Below are 19211 nucleotides of genomic sequence, written 5' to 3'. Positions count from 1 at the left end.
CATTTATTTTATTAAATGTCTTTTCTTCTATAGAAATTTTTTTCCTTTATAAAATACTTATTTAAATAGACATCTTTCCTTGTTTGTAAATTTAAATAATTTCTTTTTTAAATAATAAAATTCTACATCTTTTTAGAAATATATGGCAGTAATTTTCGCATTTGAAATCAAAAAGAAATAAAGTATTTAGATAATAAATATTTATAAAAATAATTTGAATAAAATATTAATATTCAATGAGATAACAATATGAGAGTTAAAATTGAATATTTGTAAAAAAATAAATTAAGCGCAAATATTATTCTTTAACATAAAAAATAACTCCGTGAAAAGCAATTATTTTAATATAACGATATTTCAAGTTTTTTTTTCCTTAATCTACGATTATTCATTAAATATAATTTGAATCACATGAGTAAAACGCAGTTGCGCGCATTTTGTATTAAAAAAATATAATCTAGTCTAAATTTAAATGTAGAAACAAAATTATGTATAATGAAACTTAAAATCAAATCACAATTTCCATTCTTATCAATGTCATTTTTCTTGCATTTGTCATATTGGAAATATTTAATTAATTATTTAAACAATTATTCGTCCTTTTACAATTAATTAATTGTTTATCCTTTTAGTCAAGTTTTTAAACTAAATTTTGTCCTTTTGCAGTTAAGTAATTTAAACGATTGTCCTATCAGTAAATTAATTTTTTGAAACTAAAGTTTGTCCTTTTGCAAATTAATTAATTAATTACACAATTTTTTCTCCTTTTGTAATTAATTATTAATTTAAGCAATTGTTCTTTTACAATTAATTAATTATTTAAACGATTGTCCTTTTAGTCAATTTTTTAAACTTTCTGTCCTTTTGCAGTTGATTAATTATTTAAACAATTGTTTCTTCCTTTATAATTAATTAATAATTTAATCAATTGTTTCTTCTTTTACAATTAACTATTTAAACGATTCTTTTTTTTGACAATTAAGTTTTTAAATAATTGTTTGTCCTTCTGCAATTAATTAATTATTTAAACAATAGTTTGTTATTTTACAATCAATTAATTGCAATAACAGATTCAAATAATTGTTAAAAAAATTAATTTTACCTTTCTCAATAAAAATAAAATTAGTCTCTACGTTAAAAACAAGCTCATAAGATTTTTCTTTAAATTAAAATTTATACAATTTGTTAAAAAAAAAGAAAAAAAAAGTTTTTACCTACAAAATTATCATTATATACAAAACCTATGAACTTTTTGTAATTTTCGTCGGTACCGGAGGTGGTGGAACATCAGGAATATCTTTCTTCTTCTCATGATAAACATTCTTCATTCGTTTCTCATCATAATGACTCGGCAATAATTGTTGGGGGAAATTTTGTAAATTTTGTAAATTTTGTGGCGGTAATGGTTCCACTGAGCCATTATCTTGATAAGCCGTTGGTGCTAAATGTGAATCGAAACCATTGTAGGTGTAAAAATATGGATCGTAGTAGAACGAATGATAATTTGGATAGAATCGCAATGGAATTTGATCGCTTTCCTTTTTATTATTATTGTTGTTGTTGTTTTCATTTTCGTTTGTTGGTTTCTTCATTGTCTCCTGGGGGGAATTTTCCGGTACAACTCCTTGGGAAATTTGTACATATTCCGGTGTGAATTGCGGTGCAAATTGTGAATAATAATAAGGTGGAACGTAGCCCACTTGAGTTTTGTGAATCACTGGCTGAAGAACTGGAAATGCTCGCGATGGCAGGAGATTTTGATCGGTTGTTATTAGAGCATTGTAGACTTTTGGCAATTTTCTTAGACCTGGAACTGCTGTCACCAGAACGAGGAGAAATAATCCCAGCATCCACCGCATCTATAAAAATTAAATCGATATTAGTTTTTTTCATTTTTTTAAAATTAATTTGATACGATTTTTTTCAATCATTTCGATTCAATTTTTGTTAATCAATTCGATTCAATTTTATTTTTTTTAATCATTTCGATTCTATTTTTACATTCTCATAAAAAATAAGAAGGTTTTGTATTTTTTTAAACAATTCAATTCAATTTTAATTTTTACTTTATTTGATTTTCTTTTTAAATTCAATTCTATTTTTTTAATCAATTAAATTAAATTTTAAACATTAATAATTGCAAAGTAATTAATTAATAAAAATAAAAAATAGTATTTTGGAAAATATAGCGAAAAGTGAGAGTTATTTCGTGTACAGCTAACATATAATTATAAATAGATGAATCAATATTTTGAAAATGATTATTATTTTTTTTATTTTTTGGTGCAAATAATCGAAATCGACAAGGACCTGATTTCTGCAAACATTATTGCGTGCAGCGGACCATGCAGACTGTAACAACGATTATCGAAGAACGGTTATTGTAACGGTCGTTTGAAAATTCTATCTCTGCTTCTCAAGAGATGATTCTCTTAAAAGTAAATAATTGAGTTACCATATTTGGTACCTATTAATAACACCAAAGAACTAAAACTATCCGCAACAAAGATTGAGTAATGAAAAGAAAAAAAAAATCCCCCTTTTTTGCGATACAATTTTTACAGCAAAAATAATTTTCTCTTTAATTCACAAAATTGTTTTACAAATCTCCTGAAGCGCTCACTTATTATTTTTTCAAGCGCAAAACAAAAAAAATCAAGGTCCACAATCATCACTGATTTTATTCCCTTAGTTACTTTCGAAATTCTTTCATTTTTGAAAACTAATTTTTTTAAAGAATAAATATTTAAATAAATAAATTTGAATACATTTTTTTTAATAAAAAAATTTTTAAATTGTCAAAATCTTTTTTGGGAGAAAAAAATAATTTTGCTAATTTAATTGTCAAACGAGAATTTATCAAAACCTTTTTGAGAGAAAAAAAATAATTTTGCTACTTTAATTCAATTCCTTTTCAATAAAATAATTTTTTATTGTAAAAACAAATATTTTCTTTTGAAAGAGAAAACAATATTTTTTCTTCAATATTCGTATTTATATAAAATAAAATTTTTTTTGTTAATTTAATTCAGTTCCTTTTCAATAAAATTTTTTTTTCAAATTGTTAAAACAAAATTATTTTCTTTTGAGAGAGAACAAAAATTATTTTTGTTAATTTAATTAAATTCCTTTCCATTAAAAAATTATTTAAAATTGTCAAAAAAAAATATTTTTACGAGAGAGAGAAAAAACAATTTTTTAAACAATTTTTCAAAAATATTCCTCGCTCAAAAAATAATTAATTCTTTTCAGCGATGAATTTTCAAAATTGTTAAGAGAGAAATCTTTTGTGTTGAGTGAAAAAATAAAATTTGGTTTCGATCAATATTTTTTTCTATCTAACAAAGTTGAAAAAATATTTATTTTTAATAATAGTTTTCTATAAAAAGTTGTCTCACTTGTTTTTATTTATTTTTTTTGAATTGCGTAATTTGACCTCTAGTTTTAATCGAGAGTGTATATATGTATATAAAAATTCCTTAATACCATTCTTTTAACTCCCATTCAAACAAAGAACTCCACTCAACCTTGAAAACGACTTGAATTTAATATCTTCCGTTTTTACACGATTAATCTTTAAATAGACACTTTTACCCCTAATTAAATTTTATTTATTGACTATTTGTTCAATAATTACCCTTAAAGTTGAAAATAATGAAACAAAACAAAACGGCAAAACAAACCACAAACAAAATTGAGAAAATAAACAAAATATTTTAATAATAAAAAGGAGTCATTCCAAAAAAACAATTTTTCCAGAAAAGAATTTTTCGAAAATGCAATTTTTCTAAAAAAGAATTTTTCCAAAAGAGAATTTTTCCATAAAAGAATTTTTTCAAAAAAAGAATTTTGTCTAAAAATTAATTTCTTCTAAAGAATAAATTTTTTTCGAAAAACAACTTTTTTAGAAAAAGTAAATAAATTTTTCCACAAAAGAGTTTTGTCTAAAAATTAATTTTTCTTTTAAAGTACAATTTTTCTGGAAAAACAATTTTTTTTAGAAAAAGTAAATGAATTTATGTTTAAAAACAAAAAAATATTTATTTTTCCAATGAGAATTAAAAAAGAAAGCAAAAAAAAAAAAAATGAGTAAAAGTGAGTTTTGTTATTTGAAGAAAAGTGATTTCGAAATTTATGAAAAATTTAGTAATTATTTGATTGAAAAATTAGTTTTGAAGAATGTTTTGTTTGACGAGTGAAGTGAAGAGATGTGATAATTTTGAGATTTACTTGCCTTGTGTTTATGACAATTATCCTTTCTGATCCTTTCTGTATTTCACGCTCAGCGTCACGAGTAAGTAAGAGAGGTACATGTGCCGGTAGAGTAAATATATATGGGCCATGAATCTCAGAGTTCAAGTCTCACCTCCCACTTTTATACCTTGGCGAAAGTACTCCCTGATCGTTACTTATAGGGTTCAACTGTATTTATCCATTCAACGTACATATTAAATGGTGCCAATTATTTATTCCCACACAAGCTGCTGCTGCTGCCGCTAACTGGCGAACCTGATGAAAAGAATCCACATTTTAAAAAAATAGCCAATAATTTCAATTTTTTAAATTTCACACAGTAAAATAAAATAGAATTACCTTCAGTTTTTTCTTATTTCTATTTTTTCTATTTAATTTTCTTTCTGTTTAATTTTCTCTATACTTTTTCTATTTAATTTTCGTTCTATTCTTTCAATTTAATTTTCTTTCTAGCCATTCTATTTAATTTTCTATTAATTTTCCCTAAACACTTTTCTTTCTCTTACTTCTAAACTCACCAAAAAACGAAATTAAAGGTTTCATTATAATTGAGAATTAAATTATTTTCTGATACGTTTTATTATAAAATTACAGACTTAGAAATTTTCTTTCTTCAATATCATATTATTCACATTGTTTTTTTTTCTTTATACACTAATGAGTTTTTTCCTGATGAGTCAAAATTTGCCTGACTCGCAGGAAATTAAAAAACAACTTCACAAATCATTGGAATAAAACATTTTTCCGTTTATTTGGTGAACCGACAAATAGACGGAAGTTGTAAAAATCACAACCGTAAACATAAAAAAATATGTTTAGGTCCAATATATTTAAGTTTTATATATGTGTACTTGAGAAAGAAAGAACTGTAAATAATTTTATGGCAATATGTTATTTACGGCTATTGATTTTCCTTTAAAAAAAAAAAAAGACAGTAAATATATGAAATTAATATTAATGTAACATTACTAAATAAAATAAAAATTTCCCAATGGATTTTCAGAAAAATTGTACATTTCCTATAATGTTGATATTTGATGAGTGAAAAATATATTTCTAATTATTTAATTATATAAATTTACTAAACAATTTCAATTCATTTTTTGAATATTTTTATATTTGAAAATTGTATTTAGTTTTTTAATTATAAAAATATTTCAATATCGTAAAAAGATTTAAACTTTGGAAAAATTTTAATATTTTCGATATTCAGTTTGTAAATATAAAAATATTTAAACATTGTAAAAATATTTTAAATACAAAAATATTTCAATGCCGTGAAAATATTTTAAATATTCAGTTTTTAAATATAAAAATATTTTAAATGCAGAAATATTTTAAATATCCATTTTTGAATAGAAAAATATTCGAAAAATGTCTAATTGTTAAAACAAAAAAAATATTCGAAAAATGAAATGAACTAAAATAGAATTTCTTTGAATTTGATTTTACGTAATTTGTAATAAATTTGAAAATCAATTAAAATTAGAGAATAAATTCGAATTAAATTTTCCATATTCTAAGGATGATTTCAATTTGTTTTGTAAATTGAGAAACAAAAAAAAAATATTGAGCTCGATTCAGTGCAGCTCTTTGGTGATTGAAATTGTTCTTTGGCCTCTTGAGAATGGATTTTTTTTTGTTCTTTCAAATTGATTCAATGGGAATTGCGCACATTCTTCGCAATAGCAATATTGGAAAATTTGGCAGTAAAACCATCATCACTAATAGTAATGGCGATAGTAATAGAATTAAACTGGCGTATATTAATAGCCATAAAATTGGCGAAATCCCCAAGACTGGTTCCAGGATTGTCATCCTTCAATTTTTCTTCAATTTCAAAAAACCATTCGCCTCATCCAAAGAACCCAATGAGCAAAGTGTTTATCAAGGCAAAAGTCGTTTCTCATTTTTTCTCTCTTGACGATGAAATCTGAAAAAAGAAAAAAATTAGCAAAAGAAAAAGAAAAAATAGTAAAGAAATTAGAAGTTATATTATTTTTGTAAAATAGTTTCCTTTTCTAAATTTTCATTCTATCCCTTAAAAATTTCTCTTGACCTAATCCTACTTTATTTTTCATTCTACTTTTCATTTGAAGCAATGATTTATCTATATCTCCTCTCGTCTTGCTCCAAACTCGACCCACTTTTGCTTTATTTCAAACTGACATGATTATTTACATATGATTCATATTTTATACGATTCATTCTACTTTTATCTCGCCGTGTGTGGATTTGCTCTCAATTTGACCTGACCCGATGTTACATTTTGCGCCCACGGAGAAAAACAGTTATTGTCTCCCATAACAGGAAGTGTAATGCAAGTATTATATACAAGTTTGTGTCAAATGATACAGTAATCTCATTTTTACGTTCCTATGGAATAACGGATTTGTTTTAAGTGTTCCGCAACAATAAGTGCGTATATTATACATATTTTTTTTTCTTTTTCAAACGCAAATTTTTGTCTCGCATTGTAAATTTTATTCCCGTGCAGTTAAATCTAAAATGGAATAAACATTATGGCTTATTTTGTAATTAACGCACTACTTTAGTGCGAGAAACACATTTTTTTCGACACAGTCATTTAAAACTAAAAATAAAAGAAATAAATAAAATGGAACATTTACAAATTAATTCTTCGCAGTGATCGCAATTTTTTAAACAAAATAAATAAAATAGAACATTTACAAAATTAATTCTTCGCCATGATCGCAATTTTTCAAATAAAATAAATTACAATTACAATTATTTATTTAGAAAAATAAATTTTTTATAGAGATAATAAATATGGAGCTAATAAATTTACATTGTTGATTGTTAAATAAGTAAATTATAAATGAATTTTACAAAAATAAATATTACAAAAATAAATTCTACGAAAATAAATATTACAAAAGTGAAAAAGAATCTTTCGAAAAAATTCCCTTTCGATTTTGAATAAATTGAAAATGTCAAGAACTGACGATTTGATTGAATGAAAAGTGATTTTTTTCTAATAATGAATAAAACATTAAAATTATTCTCATCATTATGTATAACGGTATAAAAATATTTGTAAATAATAATATATTCATAATTTCGATTTGTACCTAATTTTCCTCTAATTAATCGAAAAATTTTGTTGTTTTTTTCCAAAAACTTGATTTTTGTAAACAAGGAACTTTTTTAATTAAAAAAAAATTAAATCAAGAAAATTGCGGTACAGAAAATAGAAAACAATAATAAATAATAAACTGCACAGGATAAATAAAAAGACGTAAATTAATAATTTAAAGAATAAAGAGTAAATAAAAATGAATGATAAAAATAAATAATAAAAAAAATAATATCAAAAATTATAAATAATAACAAAAAAATTATAAATAAACTGAGAGAAAAAAATTGCAAAGCGTAAATTAATAAATAAATAAAGAGTAAATAATAATAAATATTAAAAAAACAGTAATAAATAAAAGAAAGTAAATTGATAAAGAAATAAGGAATAAATAGTAATAAATAAGTTTAGAAAAAATATAATTAATTAATAAGAGGAAAAGTAAAATAAACCCGTAAACGAACGCGACAAGAAAGTCGAGAACAATTTTGTTTAGAAATTATACTATATTATTATTTTAATTTAAAATTGTCATTCAATTTTCCTTTAAAATTGCTATTTAATTTGAATTTAAAATTGTCATTTAATTTTATATTGGTATTTATAGTAAAATAATATTTTATGATTCCTGTATTTGAAGCATAGTAACACACTTATACTTTCAAGTCAGTGACTTTCTATAATAGCTTGATTTATAATTATTGATGAAATCAAGTCTCTCTCTCTCTCTCTCTTTCCTTCTCTCTAATAGTGCTAGAATAATTTTCTCAAATGCATTTTTTATGAAACTAATAAATTAGCAGAAGATAATTTGAATTAAAATTTAGATATAATAAAAAAGAAAAAAAAGTGTGTGATCCGATGAAAAACTCGACTATCAGGTTTGCATGCACATCTTTCCGTTTGTACTGATTACAGGTTTGAAAAGTGAAATTTTCTTCATTGCATAATACCGGTATATAACAAAATGGGATTATTCAACTAGTTATTGTATTATTACATGTTCAACACCTAATTTTGTACTTGACGTAATGATGGAGACAATTTTTTTTTGTTTTTCAAAATTTAGAATATTTTCTGAATTTAAAATTAAAAATTTGAATTCAATTTTTTTCTTTAGAAAAAAAGTTCACACGTTTTTCTTTTTCTTACTTTGTTTTTTATTTCTCTTATTTTTAATTTATTTTCCTCCTTTTTTTTTGGCAAATTTTGCGAAATTTTCTATTTCTAAGAACTTTGTTTCGAAAACTAAAATTAAAAAAGAAAAAATTAATTAAAATCTCCTTCTGTCAAAAACTGATGAAAAAAATTAAAATTTGAAAAACTAATTTCTAATTCGGCAAAAATTTATTTTCTAATATTAATTCGCAATTCTTGAAATGATAATTTTTTTATGTAACGGGATCACATTGCAATTTTGTAATAACGGTGATGTAAATTAAACTAGATATTGTATACGTTATGTCATAATAAAAAATGTTAAACTCATTGTTCAAATGATTATGAAATGGTAAACATACATTATTCAGATATTTATAAGTTTGCAATCGTGCGGATAAATTTTTATTTTATTCTGTTTCAAATGAAACAAAAAATATAGAGAATTGAATAAAATTGCCAATAAAAAAAAAAGAAAAAATTGTGGAATTTTGAAATTAATGGACAATCAAAAAGTACTTTTACTTTCATAAGATTAGGCGCTTGACCTTGAATATCGAAAGGATTCATGAAGCAGCGTAATGAAAGTATAACTTTTCATATGATACCATGACCTACAAAACTAAAGAAATGTAACGTAAAAATAAATTTCTTAATTACTCTTCTTTATTTTAAGAGTGGTCACTGCAAACAAATTTTCTTGTAAATAAAAAATATAGCAAAGAAATATCGACAAAAAAATTCCATAGTAAAATTATAGCAAATATTATAGAAAAAATCACAGAAAAATTATAGAAAAAAATTATAGGAAAGAGAATAAATTTTCTACTAAAAGAAATTATCACTGGATTGCAAATTTTTGAACTGAAATTAAATATTAAAAGAAGGATCGAATATGACTTGCATTTTGCATGAAATTATTAATGAAAAATAAAAAACAAATTTGCTCCAAATGACAAATTATATAAATAAATAAATTGCGTAAGTAAATTACTATTAATGATTGAGAAAGTACTAGACGAGAATTCAATGCCCATTATGTTACATACATGACATTACATTTTCATTAAATATTATGTCAGGATTACTCTAGATCAAGAATTTTTCACTTCTTTATTCAAAAAAATTAATTTTCACAAACCAAAAAGATTATTTAATAAAATCATCAATCAGAAACGAAATTTAATTAAATTAAAAATAAAAAGCAATGAAATTTAAAATAAAAAGCAGTGAAATTTAAAATAAAACTCAAATTGAAAATCAATAAAAATTGAAGATGAGAAGCAATTAAATTGAAAATGAAAAGCAATAAAATTGAAAATGAAAATCTACAAAATTAAAAAAGGAAAAGCAATTGAATTGAAAATGAAAATCAATTAAATTGTAAACGAAAATCAATTAAAGTGCAAATCAATGAAATGCCAAATGAAATTCAACTTTAAAATAAACTGCAAAATAATATGGAATAAATTTAAGAAATCCGCGACCAAATTCAACTAAAATTAAATTCAGTGACGCAAATAGTTGATCCTGTCAAGGCCTACCGCACACTTTTTTTTTGCAAAACTAAACGAAATCTCGACATTTTCAAATGTCTCGATAAGTTTCACCTTTTTTAAAATTAAATAACGTTCAAATAATAAAAATTAGACAAAAAAGAAAAATATTTTCAATTGAAAAAAGTAATGAAAACATTTCACAATCACTTGTTCACAAGCACTTGTTTTTTTTTGCTCAATTCGGAAAACAAACAAAAAGACCATCCAAAAAGAAAATAAAAACCAAAATTTACATTTTCACGAAAAATAGGGGATGATGTTTAAAAAAGAAAATTTCTTTTCAACTATAACTACCTAATAAACATTGAGTCGGTTTATTTGATAATAAAGACTACTGCGCGGAACGCGCTTAAGAGACTGACTTTAAGTTCGAGCGGGTGTTACATGCGCTTTCCCTTTCTTTAGATTTTAAAAGAGACTGAATTGCCACATGAGGCTTGGTCTGGTCTCATGTTAAGTCATTCTGTTAAGCATGACCGGGCACACAAACACGTCATCGTCACGCATAGACTTTAATCAAAGATGTGTGCAAAACTTGATGGCATTGACGAGTTTTTAGTAAATTCTCTCATGAACAAAGAGTCAAAAGTCCACTAATCCAGAAATAAATGCAATTTTCTTCTATGTTGAATCTTCGCAGAAAATAAAAGACTTCCCATCTTTTTGCTGCTTTTTTTCAATTTTTAATCACTGGAAGACTTAAAAAAATGCAATTATTCGAACATTGAATAACAATACCAATAATAATAATAATAATAATAATAATAATAATAATAATAATAATAATAAAAATACAAATTTAAAAATTTGTTATTCCCAGTTCGTATTTTCTCACTTTCAAACGAAGAAATAGAAATTATGTAAAAGGATAGAAAATAAAATTTTTATAGCAGAAAAAATTTGTTTACTTGATTTTTCTCGAATAACTAAAGAAAAAAAAATTATCTTATGTACTGAAAAGTAAAATTACTTGAAGTACAAAATAACGGCGAACAATTATTAACAATAAATTTATTAAAACTTACAAAAACAGTAAGTGACAAATCTTTTAATTATTACAAATATTTCACTATAAAAAATATCTCTTTCATTTTATATTCTAATAAAATCTCTCATTCTCAAAATTTATATATATTATAAATTACATAGTTGTGCAAAAATTTGCGACAAGTTTTCTTTTCAATTAAAATTTGTTAATTGAAAATTTGAATTGATTTTTAATTAAAAAATTTTATTTATTTTTAAATAAAATTGTCAATAAAAAAATTAATTAAAAACGTTAATTAAATTTTTTAAGAAACGAACTATTGAAATCTTTGCCAGTAAATAAAACTTTTGCCAGCTTTTACTTTAAGAATTGAGAAAAATACTTGTCACAAATTTTTTTTACCTGAAAATTCATTCTGTCGGAGGTCTAATTAATATTTAGAGAATAAAAATTTTAATTTCTATAATTAAATTCCTTGCGAATCGGTGAAAATTAATTTTTAAGAGTCGTTTAAAAAAAATGCTTGCTTACTAGGAAAACACCAACTTTTTTCTTTTAGAGTTTTTCATTCATCTCGGGCACAACTTTAAAGAGATCGGCGACCAAACCGTAGTCGGCAACTTGGAAAATTGGCGCGTCTGGGTCTTTGTTTATGGCAACAATTGTCTTCGAATCCTTCATTCCCGCTAAATGTTGAATGGCTCCCGATATTCCCACAGCAATGTACAAATCCTAGACAGAGAATAATTGCTGTTTAAAAATGTAAAATATTGCCGAAAAAAGGCTAAAAAGAATATAAAGTGAGAAAAAGAAAAAAAGATACCGAAAAGAATATAAAACGCAAAAAAAAACCAAAAAGAATGTAAAATGCAAAAAAAGGCCAATAAAGAATATAAAATGCAAAAAAATGCCAAAAAGAATATAAAATGCAAAAAAAATTCTAAAAAGACTATAAAATGAAAAATAAACCAAAAAGAATATAAAATGCAAAAAAAAGAACAAAAAGACTAGAAAATGAAAAATAAGATAAAAAAATATAAAATGACAAAAAATACAAAAAAATAAAGTGCAAAAAGAAGTAAGGGGGCTTCGAAACTAAAAAACATTCCAAAAAAAGACCGCCCTTGGAGTAAAATTTTCAAGGTTTCACAGCAACTTACTGGAGCAACGATTTTTCCCGTTTGGCCAACTTGCATGTCATTTGGCACGTAACCTGCATCGACGGCGGCTCGTGAAGCGCCAACGGCAGCATTTAATTTATCGGCTAGTGTGTACAAAATTTGAAAGTTTTCACCCGACTTTAGACCTCGTCCACCTGACACAACGACCTTGGCCGACGCCAATTCTGGCCTATCAGACTTGCTCAATTCTTGCTTAATAAATTCGACTAAATTACATTTGTAATCGCCCGCGGGTGCTGTTTCAATTTTTGCACTGCCACCCTCAGTCGAGACTGGTTTAAACGCCGTACCACGAACAGATATTATCTTAACATTGTCCTTCATCTTAATTGTTTGCACCGCATTGCCAGCGTATATTGTACGCACAAATGTGTCCGGCGATTTAATTTCAATAACATCACTGGCAGGCGACACGTCTAATTTAGCAGCAATCTGAAAAGAAACACCGAAAAAAATTATTTAGTAATTTATTACTATTTCTATTCACTTTTAATATTATTTAATACTATTGTTTATATATTCTTACTTTTATTTTTATTATTCTTCATATATTTTTACTTTTATTTCTATTATCTATTCTTTATATAATTTTTACTATTATTTTAATTATTCTCTCTACCAGCATTTAAAAACAATTTTTAAAAGTAATAAAATTAAATTATTGCAAATATAAAATTTATTTCAATGAAATTTGACAAAATTTTTAATTGTTTCAATAAAATTATTTTCTGAACTTCAATTATCTTCAAAAAAAATTTAATTACAATTTATCAAAAACCTTATTTTTTTTAAAAAGAATTTCTGTATTAAATTGTTCAAAAATTTAATGATTTTTGTTAAACAATTATTTAGAAACTTATTATGTATTTACTTTCACTTATTTACTTATTATTATTTACTTTAATTAATTAAAATTTCAAACAATTTCAATGTAAAACCTTTTGAAATTTAATTACTTCCATAAAGTACAACTGCATTTTTCCAAAAGTGGATTATTTTTTTAGAATTTGTGAATATAATTATTTAAAAGTTAAAAACTTTATTTTTCAAAATTTCTAAATAAAATTATTCAAATTTAATTAATTTTTGTTTAATAAATATTTGAATACTTATTGTTTTTTATTTGTCCAATAGAAATTAAAATGTACATTAATAATCGTTGTATTCTACATGCTTCTTTGTTTCTAAACTTTTTTTTAATAATTTATCTTTTTAAAATGTTTTCAATTTTAAAATTAATTTAATGAAAATCATTGAATTCTTGCAAAGTAGAAAGTATTTATCAAAAAATATGAAATTAATTTAATTCATTTGAAGGATTTTATCAAAAATTTTTTAAATAATTGAATTCTTTCGAGACATTTTATTAAAATTGTATTGAAAATAATTGAATTCTCGCAAAGAATATTATTATTTATAGAAAAAATTGAATTCTTCCAAACAATGTTATTAAAATTGTACTGAAAATAATTTAATTGTTTTCAAGCTAATTTATTTTAATTTTTTTAAAAGCACTGAAGTTTGTTAAATAATTTTTATTGAAAATTTTGAAAATAATTAAAATTTAAATAAAGAACTTCTTTCTAGTTTTTAAAATAATCGTGCTCATTATTAATTGTAATTAATAATTTTATTCTTAAATTTTATTCAAATTATTGATATAAAATTAAATTTCTTTAAACAATTTTATTAGTTTTTTATAAATAATTAAATATTTTTAAAAGAGTTTCTTTAAATTTCATGAAAATAATGTAAAATTTTATTTTAATAATTTTAATTGAATATTTTAAAAATAATGGAAATTCACAAAGAATTTTATCAAAAAACTTTTGAGAATAATTCAATTTTTTTAGAAAAATTCTATTACAATTCATAAAAATAATTTAATTCTTCCAAAGAATGTTATTATTTATGAGAATAATTGAATTGTTTTAAAGAATTTTATCAGAATTTTTGAAAATAATTATATTTTTTGAAATACTTTTATTAAAAATTCTGATAAATAATTGAATTCAATCAAAAAATTTTACAAAATTATTTCAAAATAATTGAATTTTATATTATTAAAAAATAACTGATAAAATAATCGATTATTTCTAAAAATTGCTTAAGAATTCTTTTTAATTTTTAAGCTGAGAGACAAAACTCAGAGACTATTTTTTTTCTATTGCAAAAGTAAATAGATTTTTATGAAATAAAATTTATTCTAAATATTGAAAATACTTACTCGAGGTAGTAGCGCTTTACCAAAGGCACTTGCACCAGCGATAATGTGACTAAAATTTAATTGCTTATGAGTTGCCAAAACGAGAGGAGTAATTGATTCTGGAGTAAATCCTTTAAAAGCATCGCCTTCGGCGACAATTACTTTAGCGACTCCTGGTGCTTTAGTCAGTGCTTCGGATGCAGAACTACATTTCGTACCAGCTACCAAAACAGTAATGTCACCTCCAATTTTCGTAGCAGCCGCTAAGGCATTTTGTGTAATTGGAGAAAGAATTTCATTATTGTGCTCCGCAATAACCAATGTCGATTCAAAACGATGAAGAATCGAAGCGAACTGGAAATTTAAAAAGAATTTATAAAACAGGAAAGTAAATTATTAACAATTAAATTGAATTATTAGGAATTAAATAAAATTATTAATAATTGAGTCGAATTAGTAAATTATTAAGTTGGTGAACTATTAAATTGGTAAATTGTTAAATTGGTGAACTGTTAAATTTGTAAACTATTAAATTAGTAAACTATTAGATTTGTAAACTACTAAATTAGTAAACTATTAAATTTGTAAACTATTAAATTAATAAACTATTAAATTTGTAAACAATTAAATTTGTAAACTATTAAATTAGTAAACTATTAATTAACAGAATAGAAAAGTAAATTATCAAATAATTAAATCAAATTAATAAATTATTAAATCAGTTAACTATAAATTAGTAAAATTTTTTCTATAATAAACATTATTGATACTAGACAAAACTATTTTAATACAATTCGACAAAATTGCTTTAAAGTAGCAAGTTTAAAGTTCAAAACAATTTACTACAGAAATATTAAGAATTTTTTTTTAAAATGATATAAAAACAATAATTTAATAATTATGTGAAAATTAAGGACAATTATATAATTAACTTGATAAATAAAATCAATGTATAGATATAAAAGTGTGATATAAACAAAAAGGAAATATTTTTTGAAACAAACGAAATACTCACGTTGGCATTTGTTTTTAAAACTCTTGAGCACGTTGAAAACATTGTTTAGGGTAAATATTAATTATTGTAATTTGTGCAACAATAAAATTAAGTCAAATAACTTTATTTAGAGGACAATTTTCCCCTTTGTGGCACACAAATATTCCAGAGTCCAAAGTTTAGAAAATAATTTGACACTTGGTAATTGGTTGAGAACCACTTGTTCTCAAATACGTGTCGAAAATAAGATGTCAGCACGTGTTTCCGGAAAGAATTTTTTAGTGTGGCAAAATTTAAATTCTTTTTTTTAATTATTCAAAAAAAAATTATTGCAATTCAAAATTTATTTAAATTTTATATTTAAAATTTAAATTAATTATTATATGCTATATAAAATCGAAATTAATTTTATATATATAAAATAGAAATTAATTATACCTATATAAAATCGAAATTAATTATATCTACATAAAATTTAAATTTTATTAAGAATTTATTCTTGAGAAAATTTAAATTAATTTGAATATCATAAAATTTATAACTATATACAGATATATATGGAAATTATTAAAAAAAATTGAATTATTAATTATTGTTGCTTTTTTTGTCATTTAATTTGTTTCGGTTTTTGTTTGACGTTCTAAATAAATAATTAATTCACAGTGCCTGGTGAATGGAAACATATCAACAGGTACAGCTTTTACTGGAACTAAAGGCTCGCCGGAATAATGTTTCGAGTTTGCTCTTGCCAGATCGACCAAATTTTTAATTGCAGCTTTGGGATCGCAAGATATATAAACGAGTCTATTTAAATTTTTTGCTTTACGCAACGCCAAAAGTGCCCTTTGATCTGTGAAATATTTATTTACTTGATTTATATTATTTTGAAAACGAAAATAATTAAATTTGTCTCATTTCAATTATTTCACTCACTTAAAATTAATTCATTATCATTCACTCGAAATTTTATTATTTTGAAAGTAGAAATAAATAAATTTGTTTCAATTTAGATTATTTCAACTATTTAAAATTAATTCATTATTTTTTTGAGATTTTTTAGATTTCTAAAATTCTAATTCTAAAAAATTAATAATATTAACAATTAAAATAATTCGAGAAAAATATTTTCACTCACGTAAACCTGCTCTCGGTGGATCGACAACTGCCACTAAACTTGGTTTCGTAGATCGATGAATAACTGGCGATAAAATATCTTCAGCTTTTCCAGCGAAAAATTCACAATTTTTAACGCCATTTTTAATAGCATTTTCCCTTGCATCTTTTATGGCTTCCGGTATCATTTCCAAACCCAAAACCTCACCACAATGCTGAAAAAAATTTCGCGGTCACATCAAAGAAACTTATTTTAAAAAAATTACAATTAGGAAGATTTTTAACTTTTAGCGAGTTGATAATTTTTTTAATTCTTTTTCCAATTTACCTTTGAAAAAGCAAGTCCTATTGTTCCTGTTCCACAACAAACGTCAAGTAAAGCTGTGTCCTCATTAGGTTCCACTAGGTCAATTGCAGCTTTAAACAAAATTTCTGCCCCCAAAGTATTAACTTGGAAAAATGCTTGTGGCGAAATGCGAAAAGTCATTCCTAGTAAAATTTCTTCTATAAATTGTGCACCACTAAGATGCTCCAAAGCACAATTATCATCAGTTTTTCCAGTTCTGTAAATTAATTTAACAATAAAATAGTAAATTAATTTAACGCTAAAAAAATTAATTTAACAATATTAAAATAGTAAATTAATTAACGTTAATGTAGATTAAAAACTATTTGTAATATTATATAAAATAATTCATTACTTTCTGTCTAAAATTTGAAAATATAATGATGTAACGTTTGCTTCTTTTCCTCTTCCATTTTCAAAAAATTCTCTTAGTCCATCTTTCAATTTATTCAAATCATCTGAACTTAAATCTTGCGGATGAACTCCAATTATCAACATTAAATGATTCAAACGAGTTGTTCTCGCCGTAAGTTGCCTCCAATTGCCACTGTGATCCACAGGATTAAATACGTCTAATTCCGAACTGTGGATAAATTCTTGCAAAAGCTGAAAAAAATTTCCATTATTAAACAATTTCCACCACTGAACATTTAAATTAAACTAAAAGGATTTTCAATCAAACGAAAAGGAATTAAAATAAAACGAAAAACTCGAATTCAACGAAAAGAAATTTCAACGAACAAAAAATTAATGTAAAAATTATGAAAAAGTACCTTAACTGCAGATTTCATAAGTTCCGGAATATGAATTAAATCATCTATAGGACCAACGGCAGTCGATCCAGCAGCGTAACTCGATAAGCGAAAACCAATTGTTTTCTTTCCCTCAGTGTTCTTACCTGCGAGGGAAAAAATTATCCATCCATCCAAATTAATTATTTTTTATTTTTACTTTATTTTTTTCCGAATCAATTATTTTTATGTAATTAATTTTAATTTCCTCACCTATGGTAAATTCGCATTTATTTCTGTAACCCTCTTTTACATCTGCACTAAGAATTGACTGCAATTCGCAGGGTAAACCATTATGTTTACTTTTTTGAATATTCAACCAGTCATTTAAATTTTTATTTTCCTTCAACATCTGCTGTCCCAATTTTATTAAAACTGCTTTCATTTCCTTCTGCTTGAATTCCAACTGAAAGAATAAGAAACTTTGAAATAATCCAAACAAAATACGAAAAATAATCCAATAAAGTAATTTTAAAGTTTGAACCCCAAAAAGACTCAGAGAGATATTTTACCTGTTCATCATACGGCATATTCCAGAGAGGAACTGTCGTATTTTTTACACGATCTTCAAGGGAAATTTGTTCATCGTCATTGTCAGTTTTTAATTTTTTATTCGCTGCCTCTTCTTTCTCGAGTTTTCGCTTTATAAATGGATCGGGAGCGGGTGCTGCAGCCTAGTAAAAAAAATTCGTTTTTAACACTTATTTTTGATCTCTTTGTATAATATAAATATTATAGTACAAATCAAAAATATTATAGTACAAATATAGAATATTATTCTTGAAATTATTCTTTAAAAGAGACAAACTTAATTTTCCTTACGTGAGCAGTGAGTTTTCCACCTTTCCACGAACTCCCATGAAGTAATGAAATTGCACGTTTTCTATCCTCTTCATTTCTTAAACAAACATATAACCATCCGCTTCCTTTTCTCGGTGGTTTAACTTTACAAAAATTCAATTCCAATTTATCGCCTAAAAACCTTTTAAATTCACCAATACCGTAAAATTTCGGTAGTCCTCGAACTTCTATTTTATACTTTTCCGAAGTGAAATCATCCCGTTGTAGATAAGAATAAAGATTATTTTTTTCACTTTCACTTGATGAAATGACTTTTTCCCCAATTTCTTCTGTCGATGTCATTTTTTCTTTCCTAATAAAAAATATAAAATTATATCTTTCCGCACGTGTACAAAATATGTTCGATTTCACGTTTTTAAGTGTCACATAACCTCAACAACACAACACTGTAGAATAAAATTGATTAAATCCATTAAGTTCTAATTTTTGGCATAAACAATAAGACAATTTAACAATAGAAAAAATTAATATTTAGATCATTTGTTTCTATTGGGGTAAATTATTTTGAAAATAAACTAAATTTTGCAATAACAAATTTTTTGACAAATTTACCTTTAAAAAAAGAAACATTGGGAATGTAGATATAGAAGAAAAGTCTAGTGAAACGAAATTAACCGATGTGGATAAACTGTGAATAGCCAATCAGAACGCCTGATTCGAATG

The 19211-nt window shown here is 24.3% G+C and overlaps 3 protein-coding genes across 4 annotated transcripts; all 3 read right to left on the bottom strand.

The window, feature by feature from the left end:
• Positions 1–1087: 1087 nt before the first annotated feature.
• LOC122510239 lies at positions 1088–4634 on the bottom strand. The gene is made up of 2 exons (XM_043624730.1): positions 4235–4634; positions 1088–1859 (listed from the first exon to the last, which is right to left on the bottom strand). The coding sequence occupies exon 2, from the start codon at positions 1857–1859 to the stop codon at positions 1242–1244; it is 618 nt and encodes a 205-aa protein (XP_043480665.1). The 5' UTR covers positions 4235–4634; the 3' UTR covers positions 1088–1241.
• A 1047-nt stretch (positions 4635–5681) lies between these two features.
• On the bottom strand, positions 5682–15754 carry LOC122510237 (electron transfer flavoprotein subunit alpha, mitochondrial). 2 transcript variants are annotated; one of them, XM_043624729.1, is made up of 5 exons: positions 15459–15754; positions 14465–14797; positions 12217–12669; positions 11588–11788; positions 5682–6187 (listed from the first exon to the last, which is right to left on the bottom strand). In XM_043624729.1, the coding sequence occupies exons 1-4, from the start codon at positions 15498–15500 to the stop codon at positions 11612–11614; spliced, it is 1005 nt and encodes a 334-aa protein (XP_043480664.1). In that variant the 5' UTR covers positions 15501–15754; the 3' UTR covers positions 5682–6187; positions 11588–11611. The 2 variants fall into 2 exon arrangements, with proteins under 2 accessions (XP_043480664.1, XP_043480663.1); XM_043624728.1 differs by lacking the exon at positions 5682–6187 and having other exon boundaries at positions 11458–11788; positions 15459–15752.
• Positions 15755–16044: 290 nt separating this feature from the next.
• LOC122510236 (tRNA (uracil-5-)-methyltransferase homolog A) lies at positions 16045–19113 on the bottom strand. Its single transcript, XM_043624727.1, has 8 exons — positions 18510–19113; positions 18200–18361; positions 17901–18093; positions 17670–17794; positions 17252–17502; positions 16879–17113; positions 16573–16765; positions 16045–16287 (listed from the first exon to the last, which is right to left on the bottom strand). Exons 1-8 carry the CDS (start codon positions 18828–18830, stop codon positions 16049–16051), a joined length of 1719 nt encoding a protein of 572 aa, XP_043480662.1. The 5' UTR covers positions 18831–19113; the 3' UTR covers positions 16045–16048.
• Between the last annotated feature and the right edge of the window lie 98 nt (positions 19114–19211).

The sequence above is a fragment of the Leptopilina heterotoma genome, unplaced genomic scaffold (genome assembly GCF_015476425.1).
Source record: "Leptopilina heterotoma isolate Lh14 unplaced genomic scaffold, ASM1547642v1 Lhet_68, whole genome shotgun sequence".
NCBI classification, from domain to species: Eukaryota; Metazoa; Arthropoda; class Insecta; order Hymenoptera; family Figitidae; genus Leptopilina; species Leptopilina heterotoma.
The sequence above is the reverse complement of the archived record's forward strand: the minus strand, read 5'-3'. Positions and strand labels throughout refer to the sequence as shown.